We start from the raw sequence: 24,544 nt of genomic DNA on the forward strand, positions 1-24,544 counted from the left end.
CTAATCTATAGCAACAATCTATGTGTCTCTTAACTGATGATTAGATACACAGATACACACACACACACACACACACACACACACACACACACACACACCACAACATAAAAATCCATAAAATTGAAAGGCAAAGAAGACATAAAGTTGGGAGAAGGACCTGTTAAGGAATCCGGGGGAGGCAGGGTTGGGGATGAGAAATGGTGGATAGAGACAATCATGCAACATTCCATAGACTATATATAAATTGTCAATAAACTTTTTAAAAGAAAAGGAAACCGTGTCATTTCTAGCATCATGAATAAATCTGTAGGGTATTATATTATGTGAAATGAGCCAGTAAGAGAAAAACAAATACAGTAATGTGTTTACTTAGAGATAAAACTTCAATCTCATATAAGCATGGTATGCCTAGGGTTAGAAAGTAGGAGAAATGTGAAGGTATTATCAATTGGTTCAAACAGTCAGTTATGAGATGAAATAAATTCTGGGTACTGGCATGGGTTAGTAATGGTTGATTGGTTTGTTCAAAACTTGTAAGACATCACGTTATCAAAACACACACACACACACATACACACACATACATTAATGCTGTGGTAAAGATTATGTTCACTCATTTAACTGTGGTAATCATTATATAATATGTATGTATAGTTAACAAATCATTAAAAGTGTGCAACTTATGTAGTCACAATTTGGGTTTTGGCAGTTGATCCAAGGCCAAGCACTTCAAAGAAAACATTCTATTACTAAGTTATAGCCACAATCCATCATTTATCAGTAAATTATATGACTCAGTAACACCCTTAAGAGTTTGTTCCTTAGTTGTTGAACAAAAAAGAGGTTCACAGAGAAATCTAAACAAGAAATCAATACATTAACACAAAAACTGATTTTTCAGAAAATCAAATTTTTAGTTCAGAGATAGCTTACATACCATAATTTGGGCTGCTACAAAATCTATAAAACAGATAACAAGTGCACCATAAATTAAGATGTAAATAAAAGAAGACACCGGTTTTAGTGTAAATAACAATTATTAATGGTATTTTCTCTAATATTCTGTGAACTTAACAGAGAAAGAAGGAGATAGAAAGAAGGAAGGAAAAAAGGAATGAAGAAAGAGAGAATGCCTAAGAAAAATAAAGACAAAGTCCAGCAGAGAAATATACAGTTCTTAAACTTTAAGGATTTAAAAATGGCCAATATGAGGATGTTTTCTTTATGGTACAAATCCTTCCAGCTTGCATATCACTATTTTTAAAGACTATTTCTCTAATCCGTTGCTGTGTTTGCTCATTATTTGTGTTACGACTTTCTAACCTGTCTTCCTGGAGTTAAATTACTACCCTGTGCTTTGCATCTTGTTTTCAGTGAAATATCATTATTTAATATACACTAAATGATACTGCCAGGACTTAGTATAATTTTTTTAAAAGTTCAACTAACCGAAAAACATAATGGTAATTTATAGACATTTATCATGGACTTGTTTATTGTATTCATTTTTTGTTTATATACATAATTAGAAAGCATATGCACAAAATATATTTAAAATAATTTAAAATTATATTCATTTAGAAAAAGACCTGAGAATTAAACCCTCATCAAGTAATTTAACTAAATCATTTGAGTAACCATTTCATCAGAAGTCAATATTCAAATTTGGTTTTATACCACATAATCTACTTACATCAAATCTTGTTTTAGTATGCATTTCTCTATGAAACTGCAATAAACAAACCACAGAAACACAAAGGCCTGTTTAATAGAAGCTTGGAATAGGGAATTAGCTTTAGGGTAGAAGCCTATTAAGGATTGAATTAGTCAACATTTGGTCTAATGGTCCAAGTATGGCCTTACTGCTACCTAGGGTAAAAATTTCAAAGGGACTGCCTAGTTTGGGGCCTAGAAATTCAACAACCCTAGAAATCCATATTATAATATTTCTATAAACTGCTAAAATCATCCTAGTACACTCAGATTTTTGTAAGTAATTTCACTTAAGTCAGGAGATCAATCTTTCAAAATTATTGTAATATTGTTGATGACGTTAATATATGTGACTGTCTTGTTTGTATGGGTAATTCATTTTCTCTTTACAGTGGTAGCTTATACTAACACAACTGTTCTTCTTTTGTTGTTCACTAAGAATGCAGTAATTCACATGAGAATCTTACTGAGAACACAGGTTTTTAATTATAAAAAGCCAAAGGATATTTCACTTTATTTAGAATGATTCTCATGTACATTTTTTTCTGCAGGAACACAAACATCAAAACATTTTCTTTCTTATAGATCATAAACTGCTTATCACTGGAAATGTGTAAATAGGAAAAACAAATTTAGATGGGCAGTTACTAAGTACACCTCTCTAGAAAATTAACAGAAAAATTAGCAGAAAACTCTCCTTTACCCCAAACTTGCTAACCTTTCATTAGAAACCCTTTAAAGGTGCTATTTTTAAGTATGCAATGTTTGGGAATTAGAAACAAGAAGTGCAGCCTGGGTGTGAATTCCAGTGCACTGTAAGTACACATGCTCTGCTTCAAATACTCATTGTTACAACACACTTTGGCAGGAGACACTTTCATGTATTGATAACTGACACCACTCTTAAACACAATATTACTTACCAATCAGCACATAAATTAGAAAATGTCTCAATGTCGCATTCATAAATTATAATCTTTATGGAAACCCATATGAAGCATGTAGGGACATAATACCTTTCATGATGTCCTAAATCCAAAAGAATTTCATCTGCTTGTCTTTGGAGTTCATTTCCTTCTAATTTCTTTAATTTCTTCAATTCACTTTGTAGAAAAAACCAGAGCTCTTTAGCTCCATTTTCAATCCTCCTTCTTAAGATTTCATGATCCTTTCCCAGACCTGCAAAGAATAGAAAGTATGAGTATTCCTAACATTTGGTGAGAGGAATTTTCAATATTTGTGCTAAAGTCACTATATAAAAACGGAAAAGAATGTGCATAATCACATACCATTCCTGGCTTGTTTCTTGTAATTTTCAATCTGTTCTTTGGCCTTAGCAAGCTGTTCTTCTAAAACACGGACTCTTCCTGTAGCTGTCCCCTGATCAATAGGGCCTTCTGGTATTCTGTAGTTCAGAGATGGAAATGTGAATATTTACCTTTTATATTACATAACAAAACATATGCATACCATACTTATTAGTATCGCTATAGGCTATTAAGCGTACCAAAAAAGAGTTACAAAGTGAATCCTTTCAACTGTATAGGATTAATCATAAGGACTGGCATGAGAATGAACAAGACCAGAAATGAATTATGTAGTTGAGATATAAGATCTCCTGAGAGCCAAGAAATCTTTAGAGCTGTTTCCTGAAAACTTATCCTTATTTGGGGTATCACCTTTGGTGGCAAAATGGTCAATTTCAGAGTGGTGATAAAATTAACAAAGATGTAAGAGAAGGTAAAGTGATTTAAAGAGAGTAACATGAATCTGAAAGGGTCTCTACAGATATATTAAATATCAAAGAAAGTAATACTGCATTAATCTCTGTATCAGATTATATAACTGTTTGAATTTGTGAATTCACATCTAGCAATGGTTTTATAGGGAAGGGAAAGATAAGATAGAAGAGAAATACAATAGAAAACATGGAGATTGTCTCCTTTATTTCTGTCCAAAACAAACAAAATCATTTAGTAATATAAACTGTTGAATAATAACACAGGAACTCCAACCTATCTGTTCTACTTCTTTGCAAACTTGGCTAATTTCTAACATGCTTGCTCTTATGTGACTTTTACCAGTTCTCTGCATTCCACTTTTGCCTAAATACATAAATAAAACTTGGTGGTAGCCTAAAACAGTGATCTTCCAAAGGTACATGCATCTTAATTTCTGGAATTTATGAACTTTGCTTTATAGGACAAAAGACAATTTGAAATATGTCATTAAGGATCCTGAGGCTGGGAGACTATCCCATGTGATCTAGGTGGGTAGTAAATGTAATCACAAGTATCCACAGAAGAGAGAGAAATAGGGAGGCTTTGTTACAGATAGAAAAGGGTACATGGCTGCTCGCATTTAAGATGCAGGAAGAACCAAGGAGTGAAAAATGCATCCTTTTGGAAACTGGAAAAGGAAACATTTTTCTCTCGGAGCTTTGCTATGAAATACTGCCCTTAAATACCTTGGTTCCAGCTCAGTAGAGATCATTTCTGAGTTCTGACTTCCAAAACAATAACAGGACAAAGAAATGGCTGTTGCTTAAAGATAGAAGTTTTCTGGTATTATCACAACACTCATAGGAAAAACACACAAATATTATTTTGCAAAATTGTGAATATTAAATAATGGTAGATTACTATTCCAAAGTCTAATTACAAAGAAGAAAATTTATCTATTCTTATCAGATCTTTTGTAGGAACCTAATTTCTATATGTGGTGAAACTTAAACTGAGACAGGAATACAGTTCTTTGGTACAAACGTTGAGTATTTAACACCATTTTAAACATGTTACAGAATGGATGAGGCCAAATTAACTATTAATTACTACACTAATTCAGAATATATGTTTAGTGTTGAAGTTACTGTTTTATGTATAGTAAAGTAAGTAGAACTGTGCATGAAACTATATGCAACATTGAGCAGAATTAAAATAATCATTTTCCATACATGTGTCCAAAGATATAGAATATCAATGAAAAAGCTTTCACTTGTAAATGCACAAAGTGAACAATAGTAAAATGAAAATAAGCATATAAACGATTAATTTATAAGTGTTTAAATATGCATATACATAAACAAGATATGCACTGATATATAATTCCTAAAATCTGACCCTTAATCTTTCAAAATTAGATGATTCATTTTGTAGAAGCCATGTAATAAGAACAATAAAACAAAACAAAATCCTTCTATCCTTTGGGATTTATTATGGAGGCACTATGCCATGGAAAGAGATGTTCATGATCAGAACACAATTTAGAGATAGAAAAATTCAAACAACAGAAAGATTATCTCTGGGCTCTCCTTATCTCATTTCTTTCTATAATGTTAGAATAATACCAGGGACAAAATAGACGTTAAAAAATAACATGCTCTCTTTTCAGTAGATTTTCATCAAGTACTAAATCCAATCTAATTCTAATAAAATGGAATGGAAGCTGTGATTTACATCACAATATAATATATAATCATATAATTCAACTGTGACTACACTGTAGATAAATAAAAAAGAAAGTACAAGGACTATTCCTCCAAAAACACCGTCTATAAACATCTGTCTGTATGAACAGTCTCTTTTCTTTAAGCTTGTGAATGGAATGGAAGGCTCTCCTATCACATTCACTATAAAAAAGATACATAGGACTTCTACTTCCTACCATGGTAACATTAAAAGAAACCAGATTTATTACAATGTCTGAAATTAATCAAAACACAAACTACACACACACAGTATAATGGACAACAAAGGGCACTGGTTTCCAGAGAAGAAAAACATGAGGAGAGTCTTGCAACTGCCACAACTTACACCTCAACAGAATTTCCACACCAGAATGCAAAGAAGAGGACATGCTGATGGACCCTACTATATGCCCTAAGATGAAATGGAACTAGAGTATAAAACTAAGGTACACAGAATTCAAATGATAGAGAGAATTAAAGGAGAGCTGAACCCCGAACTCCAGAGATCTGCAGAATACTTGAGAATCAGCATAATACCATAAACATATAAACAATGTGCTGAGTAAGGAAATTATTCAAGGTTGGGGGAAGAACTCTCCAAAAAAGATTAATGCTAGTACCCGACATTCATACAGGGTTGCATGGGGCATTAGGGATAAAGCTCAGAAGGATTTGGGATCAGCAGTGGGGAAAGTAGTCAAGACTAAACATAGTCATTTTTATAAGCAAGACCAGAAGGATCCAATTATTCTCAAGTAACCAAATTCCTAGGAGAAAACTTAATAATACTTGACTTGACCTGGTGGCCTGAGCATGTCATCCTAACTATGAGGGAGGTTGAGACAAGAGGACTTCAAATTAAAGAACAGCTTGGTTTATTCCAAGTAACTGTCTCAAAAATTTAAAAAAAGTAAAAAGAAGGCTGAGTCTATTTAAATGGTAAATCATTGGCTAGCACATGTAAGGTCTTTGGTTCAGTCCCTAGAACTACGAAGGGGTGGAGGGAGACTGAAAAATACACTTGCATATATCTATAATAAGAAAATGAGAAAAATGAATTAATAAAACACATACAAAAAGCAGTTACTACGACTATTTTATAGTTCAAAAGATAAAGACCTAAGGCTAAAAGTGTACATTAGTGGCATTTGTGAGGCTTAGATTTGAGCCCTATTACTGAAACACACACACACTCACTCACACTCACTCACACACACACACACGAGAGAGAGAGAGAGAGAGAGAGAGAGAGAGAGAGAGAGAGAGAGAGAGAGAGAGAGAGAGAGAGAGAATAAAAGAGATACAAAGGGGACATTATAAGGCCCAGAACAGTGTCTCAGCAGTTAAGAGCATCACTGCTATTGCAGAGGACATGGGTTTGATTCCCAGCACTCACATAGCAGCTCACAATAGTGCATACCTCCAGGTTCAGAGAATCTAACACCCTTTTCTAACCTCCCAGGGCACCAGGCATACATGTAGTGCACAGACATACATGCAGACAAAGTACTCACATGTAAATTAAAATTTTTAAAGAGACAATATAAGAAATATATTAAATGGAGGACCTCACCATCCCTGGAGAGCAGAGGGTGGACAGAGTGGGGGACCTCATTCTTTTATCATCTTTTACATCATTTTATGCCCATCAATGTAAGTCTCTGTGTAGGAGAGGTAACTCCAGCTAATCTAACTTTGTTGCTGTATATGTCATATAATCACCTGGGCATATAGTAGGAAGAGGCTTGTAATTTGATCTGTTGCCAACTTCTCAACGAATCTTGTTGACCTTTTTAAATTTACTTTATTATCTTGTTCCTGAGTAAACACAGGGACAGATGTCTCAAGATTTCATAGCCTCATAAAGAGACCCCTGACTTCTTTATGTGTGTTACAACCTCCAAAGCATAAAGAAGACCTTCAAGATGATAAGGATATCTTCCTAAGAGCAGGAGGGGCAGTATGCTCAGGACTTTCCCTGGAAAGCATAGAAGCAGTAGTCCTGGGAGAAGGCATATGAAATTTCACATCAATTCGATATCCTCATTGTACAAATATGAAAAGCCTCCAAAGCATACAACATGTGAATATCAAAGCCAAAAGTGGCATGGCAGCCATCATGTGGCTCAACTCTGTTAGATATTTGTCAAGCAGCTATGCTGGCCTTAAGACTTTTGCCATCCCCATCTGATATGGCTGTGCCACAATGGGATTTATTGAAGATCATATGCTAGTCCTCATAGCTTAAGAAACTAAGAAAAATAGGGCAAATGAAATCCTAATTAGAAGAAGAAGAGAATCAGCAAAAATCAGAGAGAAAATCAACACCATGAAAACTGTAAAAAAGAAAGAGGGGCCGGGCGTTGGTGGTGCACGCCTTTAATCCCAGCACTTGGGAGGCAGAGGCAGGAGGATCTCTGTGAGTTCGAGGCCAGCCTGGTCTACAGAGCGAGTTCTGGGACAGCCTCCAAAACAATACAGAGAAACGTTGCCTCAAAAAAAAAAAAAAAAAGAAGAAGAAGAAGAAGAAGAAAAAGAAGAAGAAAGGGGGTGAAAAAAATCAATGAATCTAAGAGAGCCAGTTTTTCAGAAAAAGCAAAAGAAGATCCTGGAAGTAACTCAGTGGTTTAAGTGTTTGCCACACAAGCATGAGGTCCCTGAGTTTTGATCTTCAACACCCATCTAAGGGCAGGGTGTGGCAGTGGCAGGCCTCTATCATCAGCACCAGCGGAGGGAGACACCTTCGATGGCCAGTCAATCTAGCAGCCAGCTCCAGGTTCAGAGAGCTGTATCCAAAATTAAGGTAGAGGGCTACCGAGATGGTTCAGCTGGAAAAGGCAATTGTCACTCAAGTCTGACAAACTGAGTTAGACCCTTAGACCCCACCAAAGGAGACAGCACAGTAGCTTGCCTCTGTGATCCCAGTGCTCCTACAGAAAGGAACAGAAGAACCTTCTTGGAGGCACAAAGACCAGAAAGCTGATGGGCCAGATAGCACAGAGCATGGCACGGTTAAAGAAGAAGCAAGAAAGATGCTGTTCAAAGGAGAGGTGAAAGCAAAAAGAATTACTCCAGAAATTTGTCCTTTGACCTCCACATGAAGAGACTTGTGCCTGCACGTACTCGCTCTCTCTGTGTCTCTATCTCTGTCTCTGTCTCTCTCTCCCCTCTCTATTGAGAAAAAATATCATTTGATTCAAATAAGATATTTCTTATACCTATATTTTTAGACATTTCACCTAATGTACAAAAGTTGGAAATTTTTCATTTATAATACCCCAAATTCATACAGTTTTCAGATTCAAACCAAGAATAGGTAAATATCATAACACGACATCCCATGGGAAGATCTGGATCTGGATTTAGCTATGATACCAACATTAGGTGGATCTCATTTCAATTTCCAGGGGAATCTCTGTCTACATTTCTTTTTCCAAGTATGAACCAGACCATTCTCTTATCATTTAGAAGCTCCAAACCAAATAATGTGGAGTAAATAGCTACCCACTGTTAATTCAAAGGAGTTGAATGAAGAAATGTTGGAGAAAACTTACAAATCTACATAATGAGCAATTAAATTCAGGTTTCAGCTCCCAATTTTTTCCACAGAAATGAAATTGCTCATTTATTTGCTTATGTTAGCAAACTGCCAATTTTTACACATTCTTCTTCAGAATTTAACTGAAAACATAGTACACAAGCAGAGTAGTTTTGTTAATTTTTGTGGTTTTAGAAATCAAACTCACCACCTTGCATATGTTAGACAAGCAGTCTATTGAGCTATACCTCAGTATTTGACATGGAAACAAAACATTATATTCTTCACAATCAACAATGAAAAAGTTGAATTAGAATTAAGGAGGTTAGGGAGACAGTAGGAAAGAAAAGAGGGTAAGAATGATTGAAGTATAGAGGGAGGGAGACTGGAGGAATAGTGTACTTGTCATTAGCTTGCCTAGTGTCCAGGAGGGCCTGATGTCAACCAAACCGTCCCACACATCAACACCACAACAAAACTAGCCAAAGCTAAATTAGTCCACATTTAAGCAAATACATTCATATATTCATTTTCTCACAAATCAAAGATATATACAAATGTACATAGACATATCTAAAAGCGTCAACATATTCATATTCATTTATTCAGATTTCGATGGCTATAGTGCTTTTAATGTAAGGGCACATTAACCCAGCTGAAAACTTATCACAACAAACTGCTTAAGCTTGCAAAGCAAACACTTGACATATTTTCTTAATTTACTCTTTTGTTTTACTCTAATGCCAGTGATGAAAATAATACAGTAATAACAGCTATTATTATGTATGGCACTATTATATTAAAAACATTAGCATTTCACATATGTATATATGTATGTATACACACACTTTTCATCTACAATAATATTGAAAAATAAAATACATTATAGGTTGAGAAAACTGAGGTTCAGGTTAAGCAAATTTTTTATGGTTTCAAAGCTACTAAGTGGCTTAGCTACAGCTAGAAATGTTAGTTGACAACTATCTAAGCAATAGAATTCAGTAACTTCCTTATATATTAGGCAAACCTACACCATAGTTTCTGTATTAGTTCTGAGATGCCAAAAGAAAACAAGGATTCTAGAAGCTTCCCACTCTACTCAATTCAAAGAATCAGGAGATTCATAAAAACTATCAAAGATACTATCTGGTATTTCCAACTGACCTTAGCTAGAACTCTGCACACTGGACCTGACTCTTTACTTCAGGGTCTCCATTCTCTGAGTCTTACGACCACCAAGGATGTGTCTTGGCCATCAGCTAATGAGTTCCTACAGCACCAGCAATGACACCACTTTCCCAGCAGTTTCCTCTATTCTATGCTGCAACCACATGATATAGCCAGGCACTAGCTTATGGGCTGCTTCCCTGTTTCCTTATAATAATGCCTTACAATTAAGGCTACCTGCAGAAATGGAGATTATTATGTACTATCCTGTCTTCTTTCACCAAGTCACACCAATGGGGCTTTTACTCATCTAACCCAGAAATCAGTAAATACTCATAAAACTATGGTTATTGACCTGATTACAAAATAAACATTTGTCCTAGGTCATATTTCTGGTCTCGCTTTTTTTAAATGTAAGAGTCATGACATGTTCCTTGAAAAATAAAAAAAATTATTCATTTTATAATAATTCATCTAAATATAAACATTTGCTTTTAAAATATCCAATTTTAACAACCATTTTGATATTGACTTCCTTAATAAACTTCTGGATGGCCATGATTTATATAGCAGTCTAAGAATATTTTAACGATGCGTGATATTCAAAGAAACCCAAAGAAACACAAACCCTCCCAAAACTGCCTAATAACGTATTAAGTAAAAATTCCTTCAAATGGTAAATGTAAACAAACATAGGATAATAAACCAGTGTTATTTTCCCTGCTGATTTAAAACTTTCTTTTTTTAGACATAGTAGATAGTATTTACATGTTTGTTTGTATAAATACATATATATACATATATATCAACAAAAAACTGAGAAATAAGCTATAAATTTGAGAGTGGGGAGCATGGAAGGAGATGGAGAAAGGGGATTTGGGAGGGTTGATGCAAGGAAAGGAAGGGGGAAGTGAAAAATTATATTTTAATTCACATGTATCAAAAAATTTCAAGACCAAAAAAAGCAAAATGCTTATTTAAGATGTAAGCATATCTGATTTAACTTGTCTTTATCTTCATTTTGGGTCTATTGTGTAAAAATAAGTGAGAATTATGACAAAGATAGTGAGCAATTAAAGGTCACCAAAACATCTAAATGAATAATATGATTCATTACAATGAACACTGTCTGCATTCAAATTTTTCATTTGAATTCTGCTATATGCACTGATTTTTCACTGGCATATGCTAAGCATTTTCCCAGAATTATATATTATGCACACATTGGTCTCTTTATGCTTTTTGATCTAACTTTCTAGTTTGAGATTCTATACTTAACTGAAGAATTCATTCCTTTTCTGTGATTTGTGAATTTCATGTATTTGTTTTAGTTCTAATCAAATCTATGTATTTTTCCTTTAATAGTATTTTTTACCTTGAAACATCACATATTCTTAAAGATTTAAGATGTTCTTACTGACCACATTTAAAACTTTGATGCTTTGTTTACACTGACCTATAGCTCTCTTTAAATCTTCTGTAAAATGACAGTTCTCCCATGGAAAGTCTGACTTGAAGTTAGACTTCATTTTTCCAAGAATGATACCCACATTTCTTTACAAATTTCCCTTAGAGTCATTGCACATGTAATCAGCAACAATATAGAAGCTAATGAAATAATTTCCCCTTTGTTCTATAGTTTTGTCACTTTTAGACATGATACAGCATAATTTGAAAAACATTTCATCCTTCTTTACAATGGTGTATCATTTTCACAAATGCAAAAAAAAAAAACCAAAAAATCTTTTAAATTTGCCTTCTTACCAGAAAAATCATTCTTTATATTTCAGAGTAAATGGATTCTTTTCATTTCCATCCTAAAAATACTCTCTTAAAATCTTTAGTGTACTTTGACTGAAGGGTTGGAAAAGACAGACCAGCAAATTCTTAAATTCAAAACAAGCAAAAAGATGACATCTAAGGATGTTAAATATTAATACTAGAGTGACTAATCTAGAATTACAGATGCTTAATAAGACCAACGCAAAATACAGTCATAAACTAATTTATTCATGCAACAATCAAACTACTGAACTAAGTAATGTGTAAGAACTAAGACATAAAAGGCACAGAGAACTGTGTGTAAAATAATAGTCATCAGTTAGTAATGTGTGAATAATTTATAAGCAGAAACAAAGAAAATCCAAATAAACTGGGCTCATTCATTCAAGTTTCATTCATTTCATGGTTTTTATTAAAGGTATCAGGTTCTGCCTCACTCCCTCATCACATTGACAAGATTCATTTCATGAGATGAATGCATAAATAAAGTTAACACATTGTGGTAAGTGTATATAAAGACAAGAATAAACAGTAAGTGCTCAGAGAACATAGAAATGATACCTTCTCTGGATGAAAAGGACCAAGAAGTCTGGGTGTTAAAGAATACTTCAGGAGGGGGCTAAGGAGACAGTTCAGTGGATAAAGCACTTGCTGTGTCTTATTTGCCCACCTCAATGCTAAGTAAGCCTCAAAGTCCAGCTATAGTTCCAGAGCTCAAAAGCAGAGACACAGGAGACCCCTAGAGCAACCTGGCTAGTTAGACTAGTGTACTATGAGCTCTGCGTCAACTCAAGATGCTGCCTCAAAGAATACAGTGAGAAGATAATCAAGAAGATTCTCAACCTCAACCTTGGGTTTCCATATGTGTACATGTACACATGTGAGCATACACGCACATACACAGGTACATTGTGAAAATGCTTGAGGAAAGATGGGTATGGGGCTAAGTCAGTATAACTAAAAGAGAAAATATGCAAATGTACAAGACATAGAGCATATTGCCTTTGGAGAACTGCAGGTTACTCCACCTAAAGGCTTAAGTTTAGGATGCAAATTAGTAAATACTGAGAGTAAATGTTAGTGCAGTAAACAAACACCATGAAATGCCAATGTTACAGACCCACGCAAAAGCAATGTAATAAAGATAATTTTATCAAAATGTTTCAGGATAGCATACAATTTCTAGGTGAAAATCAGATAATTTTTAGGGTTTCACATTGCTGAGGTTGGTCTTGAACACCTATCTTCTGCTTCCACCTCCTATTTGCTGATATCACAGGTATGTACCATTAAGCTCAGTTTATGCAGTATTGGGAGTTGAATCAAGGGATTTCTGCATATCAGGTAAGTGTAGTACCAAGAAAACTCTATTCCCAGACCCACATAAACTTTAAGTAAAAAAAGTCATGTATTTTTGCCATAAATAAAATGTACATACATCTGGGAATTCAAGACCTTATATATGGTTTTACGAGGGTGGGAGAAAAAATGCTGGCCTAACTTACTATGCTAACATTTATGCTCCTTTCCAGCTGAATCTTTATGTGACAATATAGTCAAGCACACTGTGCTATTATCTATACCCTTAATGGAAAATTCAAAACTACAATTTACAGTTAGGGCAACAAGATTCTAATAGTTTCAGTCAGGTATAGTAGACAAAGTAAGTTGTATCTTACCCAAACTATGACAATCAAAGTCTGTTAAGCTGTCAGTATTTATCTTTAACTACAATTTATACGCAAAAGTGCTGTTAGAAAAGTCATAAATACCTCCTTGTTGATTTCCTAATAGTGGCATCACCCAAAGTAGGAATCCATAGGTAGAATAAAAAATGAAAAAGCAATTGATCTCTAATAATAATCAAATGTCACCTACTACATAGTAAACATCTATGAAAACAGACTTGATGAAATTATTAATTATAAAACAAGGCCAGGATGAGAAAACTAAAATTACACTTTAAAAATACAGAAGTTGGCTTATATTCTTTGATATCAACATCAACAGCAGCATTCTACATTTTTCTTTCATAGACCATGGCTGCATAGTTAAGGCAAAGGTCATAAAACCAGCAATCTCTTAAAACAAATAAAACAGAAAGCACCAAATAAATACTTCAGATCTATGTCGTTTTCTTCTGGCCCAAGGTCGTATCCATGCTAGGCATGTACTCTAACCACTGCATTCATTCGTAGACAGGCATAAACTCTTCTGAACTGAACCTTACTTCCCCACAGTACAGGATGCCCCATATTTAAGCAGGAGATGATAAATAAATATTTACTCCACTGGTACACTACAGATGTCTGTAACAAACTCTGGAAATCCCAAAGATGACTCACTGTTAGTAACAGTTTTTTTGTTATGAATTTCTTGTCACAATAATATAAATATCAAAATATCATGCTTTAGAAAATGATTCTCAAACTATTCATGTACATTGAGGGCTTCCTAAAATAGGGGTTGCAGCTGTAACAACCTTCAATCCAGATCATCATAGTGGATGAAGAGGGGTGTGAAATGTTGACTTCTGTGACATGATATAGCTATTGCATTCAGGAACTTAGTACAGCTATGGTTACCAACACAAGATCAAGTGAATCAACATTGCAACATATATGGAATTGGGGTTGTATGCTCACAAGGCCCCACCCCAAGCTGAGAAGCTACTGGAAGTCCATAGCTTCAGGAAAATGGAGAATCATTTTTCTTCAGAGGGTATGGCTACTGGTAGGCTGTCAGGCATGGCCTCATATCTATATGCATGCAGCACTGATTGGACTCTGTGAGTTTAAAAACAGAAGACAAAGTGGAGAAGAGCATGTTGGGAGTCTGGGATGGATGTGATCAAGATACACTGTATACATGTATAATATATATTATATTTTATATATTTACATATAAGCATATATTGTATAAAATATGTAAATATATTTATGTACATAGCATAGATAAATAAAAATACATATTATTTGTATATTTTTAAAAAGAAAGTTTATTGATGCCCTAAGCTAAATCTTCATACATATAAGAACTTTAACACAAGTGTACTTATCTAAGTGGCATTTGTATACAGAAGAGAAATTCTAACACTGAATTTATTTATTTATTCTCAATTCAGCTGTAAGGTTTTAATAATTTTACTTATGTGGCATCTTTCTCCAAAAATGGTGCCTTTTCACTAGAAGTCTTCCTAGATAGTGACAATAACTGAAATTACTGTATTCTAAATAAAACTAAGGGTAGGCAACTACAATTCCCATATGTAAAAGCTTCAGCGAAAAAAGGTAAAGTTGTAGAATTTGGTTCAAAGAGTCAAATTATGAGGAAGAAAGCTTGTGGACTTCTATTTAATTCTATCTCTATAAAGATATTTATTGAATGCAAGTATTTACCTGGATCCACTGTCTCTGATTTCTCTGCAAACACAGTAGATCTCCTTCCTCAATCACCATTTCAGCTCTCAACACAATGGCTATCTAATGAGCACTGGGAGAGAGACCTCCAAGAATGTTTGAACAAATTAAAAAGTGAAAGAAATCTGAGTATGGAGTAAGTTCACAGAGACTCAGAGCATAGTCAGCAAGGACCTGATCAGAACAAAAATCAGCAATTGGGTTTGCATTTCACAGTCTGTCTTTACCCACATGCAATATGCACAATGATTTGATGGGGATGTCCTTCCGTAAATATGTTTCTCTTATTGGTTGATGAATGAAACACTGATTGGCCAGCCAGGATGACAGGTAGGACTAGAAGATTCTGGGAAGTGTAGGCAGAGAGGAGTCGTCATGTGATCCCAGGAAGTGACATAGCTGGGCAGAAACTGTCACTAGCCAACATAGAGGTCTGGAGGTCTATACAGACAAGCAGGAAGTGATGTAGCAGGGCAGAATCAGAATATAAGCAGGAACAAACAGGAAATCGCTCTCTCCTCTTCTCTAAGAACATGCTGAGCAGTCACCATGTATGACACTAGAGAAGTAACAGATCCAGACCCTTTCTCCAGTAAGAGAAGACCACAAGGAAATACTTAAATTAATAGATATGGGTTAATAAATTTAGACAGAGCTAACCAATAAGAAGCCATAGCCAGCAGCCAAGAGTTTCATAATTAAGTGTCCATGTGCTTCTCTGGGATAGAGAAGGGCGGCAGGACCTGCCAGGCCAGACAACTCACATCACAGTGATTCGAAGATGGAAAGAGACACAGGCTAATAATGAGAACATCTGATTAACACCACCTTCCAGCTAGGAAACTTTTTCCACAAATGTCCAGATAATAAACTTTAGGTTTTGTTGCTACATAACCTAATATTATCCTCTGATTTTTTCCCCGTTTCCCAACAACTGAAAAAAAATCATTCATGGCTTAGAAGTCAAGATCAAAAAGGGATAGAGGGCCCATATTTGTCCCACTAGACAGTTTGCCAACTCCTATTAAAACAAAGCAAGTTTTAAAAAAAGAAACACCACTATCTTTAACAAGGCAGCTATTACAAGGATTACTAGGGAGACAGGAACCAAAATTAATTACTCATATGAAAGCTATATTTACTTGTGTTTGGGAATTAATTCCATTTTATCTATATTTTAAATTAAAATTCAAGCATTCACTAGAATACATGCTTCCAGTGAACTGATAATCCATTTATAACTTCATAAACATAGAGAGAGGCTATTCATAACCTGGGCTTTCTGCACCCATTTCTATTAAATTAAAAATCCACATATATATATATATATATATATATATATATATATATATATATATATGTATATATATATATATAGAGAGAGAGAGAGAGAGAGATTGGATGGATGGATGGATGATAGATACATAGATAAATAAATTATATGAAAAAGTTAACAAAAGACAAACTAAATAAAACTAAAGGAAAGTTTGAAATACACCCTGAGGGCATTAAGTTAAAGTCTTATCAAACTGCTCTTCAACTTTCACATCCAGGTAGACAAATGAAGGAATAGGAGCATGTATCAGACAACACAGCAAGGGTAAATGTTTTTTAACTAATCAACTTTTTCTCCTTCTAATCGTTTTGTAGCCTTGGACATAGTCATCCACCTAGCTGATTTCTATTGAACCACCTTTGTTGGGGGTAAGAAGTGAAAAGAATGTGAACATGAAGGAAAAAGAATTTTCGTCTGCAGAAGAGACTTCCAGCTGATCCTACAAATAAGTAGAAATTTCTGGAGCCGACACTTCACAATGTACAACTCCAAATACACAACTGCCTACTTATTATAGCAAGGCCATCTAAGGGAGCATTTAAAATATACTCTGATCCAAATAACAGGGGGTACACATCAGAGTTAGAATGTGCTCACGTCAAATGTGTATGGAAAAACCAGAAAAGGAGTAGCAAGCATACCTTGTTCTTCGACAACAAGCATCTAAATATTTTACATCTGCATAATCTCACACAATCTGACGAGCATAATCAACTAATTTAACAAACAACATGCTATAGAAAATTAGAACCAACAGCAGTAGACCATATGTTTTTCTTAAGCCATAAAATAAAATTCAAGCTAAAACTGAGCTGAATTCAAGAAATCCAGTGACATAGAGGGAGGACTAATGACCAAAGGGGTTAAGACTGGGCTGGTTTAACCCCCCAGAAACAGCTGATCTGACAAGGGTTAGCTCTTGAATCCCAGACTGATGCCTGGGAATCCAGCATGGGACTGATCAAGACCCCCTGAATGTGGGTGTCAGTGAGGAGGCCTAGGTAATCTATTGGGCCTTGGGTAGTAGATCACTATTTATCCTGGCATACAAATGGACTTTGGGCACCCATCCAACAATGAAAGATGCACTCTCACCCTGGACTCTTGGGGGAGGGTCTAGGCCCTGCCCTGGATGAAATGACAGACTATGGACACCCCCATGGAGGGCCTCACCCTCCCTGGGGAAATAAGGGGATATTGGGGGGCTGGTAGGAGGATGTGGGAGGAGGGGAGAGAAAGGGAGATGGGCCTGGAATTGACATGTGAAGCAACCTTGTTTCTAATTTAAAAATAAAATATTAAGAATTCAAGCTAAAATAATGCAGAATATAATTTCATTTGTTTAGAAAATAAGCAAAAAATAATAAAGATAAGTAACAGCACAACATGCAAATTAAATAAAATACTACATAAATATGGTATGTTACTAACAGATCACAACAAAATTTGAAAATATTTTTATTGGATAAAATGAGAAATTGACATTGTCAAGAAATATAGAACACAAATTAATTCAAAGTGAAGCTTTTCAAGTATACACAGGTTGAAAATTCCTAATCCAAAGTGTGAAATCCAAAACACAATAAAACCTGAAACTTTTAAAAGCTTTATCACTCTCAAAGTTTCAGATTTCAAAGCATTTCAGATTTCATATTCTTGGATCAGGATATTCAGCTGGTAAAGTAGATGGAAACATTGAAAAAAAAAGGTTCAAATCTTAAACAGTTTCTGATCCCAAGCATTTAAAATAAGGGGCATTCAATCTATATTACAAAAGAAGCAACTTTTAAAATCAGTGATATGCACTTGCTAAGAAAACTTAGAACAGCAAAATAAATCCCAAAGAAAGTGCAAGAAAGAAATTATCAAGGTAAGAGTAGAAATCAATACAACAGAAAGCAAATATATGACAGAGAAAAAAGTACAGAACATAAAGATATACACCTGAGAGCCTTCCAACACTACCATATCTTTAACTTGTGCTACCTAGATAGAGAAGAAACACACAATGGAACAAAGATTTTGGCCAAACAGGTAAATCATCCTGGATTTCCTAGCCAAGAGTCAAAGATGTTTGCAGTCATAATCTTATACACAATTATCCAACTAACCTGAGACCATCCTAAATTTGGAAAAAAATTAAGAGTAAATAGCTGTTTTAAAATGTGCTGTTTCTTTGTCTAAATTTATCACGGTATCAAAAACTGCAAATTGTATTTGGAAACTGTTTTTTAAATTATTGTCCTGAATCTTAAAAACTGTCATTTCAGGCTTTTGTTTTGTTTTTGAATTTATAAGCCTTTATCACAAAGAAAGTACCTACTATTACAGTTATCTGAATTAATATATACCAAACTGAGCACAAAATACTAGTACAATTATAATAAAGAAAAAGTCTAAATGATTTCAAGCATGTCCATCACTCATGTCTTGACTTTAAAATATAACCCCTGTGGATGGTGTACAAACAGCATTACCAGTAGAATCTAGAGAAGAGCCTGGGGAGACTTACTTCCCTAATGAAGGAAAATAACCATGTATTTATATTTACTGAGTTAATATGCTTATTTGTAAAAATGTACTCATCTTTTTATTCTGTTTCTAGATTGTATTTACATTTATTATATCAGCTCTTAAAAGCAATTTCTTCATCTGAATGCAGTTGCTAGGAATTCAATTTCTATGTACAAAAATATAAAGAAAGTGTCTTAAGAGAGCCTATGAGGGACTGGAGAGATGGCTTATACTTAAGAACAGGTTCTGATCTTGCCTTTGCGTTAGATCAGATGGCTCACAATTGCCTGCACTGGATCTGATTCCCTCTTCTGCACTCAATGCTACTCATGAGCACAAATCGACACACATAAAGATACATATACACATAATTTTCAAATAATAAAACTTAATATTAAAAGATATTATGATTATTTTTCTGAAGAACTCATATGAATAACACGTTTTCTTCCATACAGCAAAATCAAGATACTATGTGGTAAGTAAAAAGGAAAACAGAAATATCAGTACTATAGATGGAACACGGAGAAAATTCAGTGATTATTCAGGAGCCTAAATTATAAAAGGAAAAAGAGATCTTCTCAGGATGGTTAGTCTCTCCTGAGACTTTTAATTAAGATTTTCTGGGTCATTGCTTTTTCTGTTTTCAGCTTAGAAAGATAAGAGGTCAAACTGGGTAGCTACACTGCCAGAATTCAAAGAGGGTTCTACCATTTGTAAAAGTATAATCTTGGGCAAATTAAATTACTTCAACATTTCTTATGATTTTTCATCTGTAAAATGACCAAAAACAGTACTAGAATCTCATAAATATATTTTGAAATTTAGTAAAATACTCTGCCTGGCACATGACAAATTGGTACATATGACAAGTCCCCAATAAATGATAGTTATTATTAGCAATGCCTAAATCAAGAGTAGTGAATCACATATAACTTCAGTTCAAAGATCACAACTTCTATAACCCTCCCTGATGAGCTTCCAATAAAATGATTTAATTCAAGAAAGTATCCCCCACTTTCTTGTCCCTGAACACTTAGTCCCTTGCTGAATAATCCTATTGTGACAATTATCACCATCACAACTCACACCAAGGATGTGGCTTCATTTGTTTTTGTAAAAATGTTAACATAAACGTTATCATCCATAGACTTTTAAAAAAACGAAGATAAAACTGATGGTGAGTTACAGGATATACCATATGAAATATCTGAGGTCTACAAGCAGGGTGAAATGCAATGGATGCAAATGCGGTATTGGAGAGCCAGGAGGCATCCTCTCTAACGCTCCACTTTTCATTCATGAATTATGTTCCTCAAAAAGTAATGTACTCAGCTGTAACTCAATACCACTTGCTGGTGGTGCCAATTACCACCTGTAATGTAAAAGTTTTCATATCTTCATTCTAGCCCTGCAGCTTTTTAAAGCGACAGTAAACACTGTACACATGATCATTCTTAGATGTGAACTAAGAGAATCCGAAGTTGTCAGACAACTTGTAAACTCAGTAACTACGAGCCAAAGATATCTGTAAATAGATATCGTTGTTTATGTTTTCCATTTAAATCAGACTTTGGCTTTACGAACAACTGATGTCTTTGAACAGCTATGCCACAAATTTTAGCAGACTAGAAATATGGTAATAATTACCCACATTCCAGATGCACTGTTCTATTGAACAATGAATCTTTGCTTTTTATCTTAAGAATTTAACTAAGAGTAACTAAGCCTTTCAAAAATTATGTCTGTTGTAGTCCATTCAATAAAAAAATGTAATGTGCACTAATTCAAATCACATTAAGTTTGTGTTCATTAGTCTAAACATAATTGTAAAAAAAACATAAGCACATAAATGCAACAGCTTTTATATACTGATTCATATGTAAAATAAGATTGCAACTATGTAGACCATATCTATATTGACTATATAGATGTATCACTGACTTAAAAAGTCTGCTAAAATACTTAAAATTTTGCAAAGACAGTTTGTAGAAATTGTATTTTTGAACAGCAAACTGAGACCCTATACCTAAAGATCATGCACAGAATTTCATCAAATCCTTCAGTATTTCAAACCTACCGGAGAGACTCAGCCATTCTCCTTAGGTCTTCATTTTGTTGTTTTAAGCGTTCCAGCTTTGCAAGAATCTTGGAGAGTTCTCTACTAGAATGATCCGGGTGGTCATTATCTCGAACCAAATGACCACCTATATAAAACAGTAAGGTCCCCCAAGCAAACAGAATGAGCATAATCCAACGCCAGGAACCAGTCCATGCCCGCATTTTCAGAGTTTCAACTCCGTTCTCTGTCTTCCCGGAGCTCAAAGAATTGGAAACATTGTACTCTGGTTCTAGTTAGCCACACAGGAAAATAGGTTTCTGTTGTTTCAACACATGATGCTTCAGAAAAAATTAGTTTCTCTGGTATACTGTGATGACTCTTACAAAAAGATCTTCCTGGTGATATAAGGAGGAAGCTTTCTTGTCCTGTGCTTCGTGGGTGCTACATGCTGTGGAAAGAGTAAGAAATGCCCTGAGTTGTTTGAGATATAGAATACAACATAGTTGACATTCAAGGTATTGTTTGGCCAGAAGGCTGAAAGACAGCTACCCAGTATCTGGTAAAAAGTAAACACTTTTAAGTCAACCACACACATTAGGGTTCTGCCTGGTGACAAACAGTTCCCTCCAATTCTCGAAGTCTAATTCCATCACAACTATTCTTTCTTGAATTGTTGTGTAATAGCTCTTATATAGGTATTACAAGATTATATCTTTGAATAATCAACCAATTGGGCTATGTATTTCAGGCTAATGTGTTCATTATCTAAAAGCAAAACAAGTTTTCAGTGTGAGTGAATTCATTTCTACAAATTCTCATCGTTCCGCCTCACTGTCATTTCACTATTTAACTTGCAATCTGTCATTTTTAGGACATATTCTCAAACTGATTTGAACCTTTGGGAAGCATCAACCAGTTGGCAACCACACCAAATATCAAAAGGTTCAAATGGATCAGGCCAGACTATTAGTTTTTCAAATATATTTAAAAACACGAATAATTACAGAGGTGGATATGATGCAAGTATGTTATATACTTGTATGGAAATGTCATGATGAAATCCAGTTTTCTATATGAACTAATAAAAATTCAAAAAGAAGGCTAACACCAGTTAAACCCTTAGGGTGGCTATGCATTTTAAACTCCATATGTTCATTCTTCATCAGTTTTAATTATGTGTTTTGTTTGTCATTTCTCAATCAGTATGCTTAGGATTCTCTTAGAAATAAAATTATCTTCTCCCCCAAAGAGCATATATGAAAATGTAACTTAAAATGCCTGGGCAACTCTAAAGCTATAAAAGAAAAGCCATATATCACAGAATAAAATTATATAGTTACTGTAAAGGCAGGTTGGTTAAAACATTTACATATACAAGGCTATATACTTTGAGAATATAACCACAAATTAAATTATCGTTAAAAGATTAAATAGAAAAGCTGAATAAAGGGGATTCCAAAAATCAGAGTTATCTTTCTATTTCTGAACCTTAATTTTTTATTGACTTTAAATGAACAAAAACTAGAAGAAAAGAAATTCTCTCCAAAAGACTGTCTTAGAAACACCATTTATTCTGATTTCTGCTAAAACATAGAATGGTGGGAGGGGGACTATTGTTTGAAAGCAAAATTCAAAAAGCACTAATCTCAAGGAATATTTAATGTTTCATATACTACTTCAATAAACAGTTTTAAGTTTACCAAGGATACTTTTTGTTGTTGTTGAACTCTACTGTTTATCTTCTCCCTTTCTCAAAGCCCTGTGCATCTACATCTGATATCCCCACCTATCATTCAAATAAAGACTAAAGTCTGTTTAATGGGTCAAGTTGTTTACTACTCTAGAGGTGGTGGGACCAGGGAGAATGAAGCCCATAAAAGAAGTAGACTGAAGCCTCATGGAATAGCCAACTTTATTCACAGCATCAGACAACTTATACTCTGAGAGTTAAAAAGAGTCACACAAGTGTAAAATCACAAGGACAAGTTGCATGTGGCAAAAAATATGTTTTTCCATAAAGATAGAAACAAGTAACAATAGCCGGTTGTAATGAATAATCTAAAATAAACTCACTCCTATCTACCTGGGAGGTACATGAAAACACATTCCAAGAATTTTGTATTTTTAAAGAAGCTAAGGTCATAAGACTCTTCTTGTTCTCTTGGAGTTTTCTCACAAACACTTATAATTCCCTTCACACAACTCCATTCTTGGACCATGTTCTAAAACAGGTGAAGAATCAGTTAGTGAGGTCTACCTTTCCAAATATACAGAAAGAATGCACAGATCTGGAACTTCCTGATTAAAATGAAATTCTAATTCTGGCAGTCTAAGCAAAGGATTCAATTTAGTAATTCATTAGAAATTGAAATATGGACATATGAGTTAATACACTTTGCTGTAACAATTTATATAGCACTGAAAAATTCTATCATACCACATGCCGAAGCTATTATATACCCTATCTACTTCCAAGACCTTAGGATATTAGATAGACATATCTATAAATACATAGACAAAAAAGTATACCTTTATTTTTCCCTAGACTACTATGATGGATAACAAAACAAAACTTTCAAAAAAGAATAAGCAAAAATGTATAACAAAATAAGCTGAAACATTTTACCTACAAATATAATGTAAATTATCACAAAATTCAAAAATATTATTTTAACAGTCAAAGTTTACAGAAACAAATACTTTTTATAGAGATAACATTGGTATTTGATAATTATTCAAAATATTCCAGTTAATATATTACTATACTTACAGCAAGACTGAGAATATATAAACTGTAAAACTTTAAATTGTAATAAAAGTAAAACATGATCATATTTTTAATTATTAATATTATTAACTGTTTTTTGAGAGATTGTTTCTCAGAATTCTATAGAGTTCTTAACAAGTATTTTTAAATGGTATCAACAACAACAAACTAAGTTGAAAAATGAGTATTTTCTATATAGCTTTTCATCATGATGTAAAAAGAGTATGTATTTTCTCCCATCTGCTAACCACAGTGAAAACATAGTTGTTTTCTTGTCATGTTTGAACCATGATTGTCAAAATATAAACACCATAATTTTGGTAATTTTGTTTGCCGCTGTCTCCAAACACTTAGCGTAGTATTTGCCATTTAGTAATTACTAATGAAAACTTGTGAACAAATGAATGCATGTAGGACTGTGTCACACATGATATAGAAAGAAACTGAGTACATCGCTATCACTACATTTATGTCAAACTTTAGACAGCAAATTTGAAATCAGAGAGCACTATTATAAGCAAAATGGATCAAAAATAAAATCATTTGTAAACTTAAGGATTTACTGTTGTCACTGCATTATCTCACAATATAGTGAAATTTTCTCAAAGTGGCTTCTTTTCTTTTCAAACATTTATGATATTACTTCTATTTAGAATCTCTTCTTCTGCAGAATAGTAAATAGATCAAAATATGGTGGGATTCCTCCTGCCAGTGTATTTGATTAATAATTCTGACTTTGAAAGGGATAGAGGTATTTAAATGATTTATTTCTTCTACTAC

The 24,544-nt window shown here is 34.2% G+C and overlaps 1 protein-coding gene across 2 annotated transcripts in view; it reads right to left on the bottom strand.

Moving 5' to 3' along the window:
- The window catches only part of Fut8 (fucosyltransferase 8), a 215,279-nt gene that overhangs the window by 93,043 nt on the left and 97,692 nt on the right, over positions 1-24,544 (bottom strand). The window contains exons 4-6 of one of the 2 annotated variants that reach the window (XM_040742877.1): positions 21,016-21,445; positions 3,003-3,118; positions 2,730-2,892 (exon numbers count right to left, since the gene is read on the bottom strand). In XM_040742877.1, coding sequence (XP_040598811.1) covers positions 2,730-2,892; positions 3,003-3,118; positions 21,016-21,218 — 482 coding nt within the window. In that variant the 5' untranslated portion in view covers positions 21,219-21,445. The remainder of the gene's footprint in view (positions 1-2,729; positions 2,893-3,002; positions 3,119-21,015; positions 21,446-24,544) is intronic. The other variant, XM_013115426.3, reaches the window with a different exon arrangement.

This window comes from Mesocricetus auratus, unplaced genomic scaffold (assembly GCF_017639785.1).
Source record: "Mesocricetus auratus isolate SY011 unplaced genomic scaffold, BCM_Maur_2.0 Super-Scaffold_15014, whole genome shotgun sequence".
NCBI classification, from domain to species: Eukaryota; Metazoa; Chordata; class Mammalia; order Rodentia; family Cricetidae; genus Mesocricetus; species Mesocricetus auratus.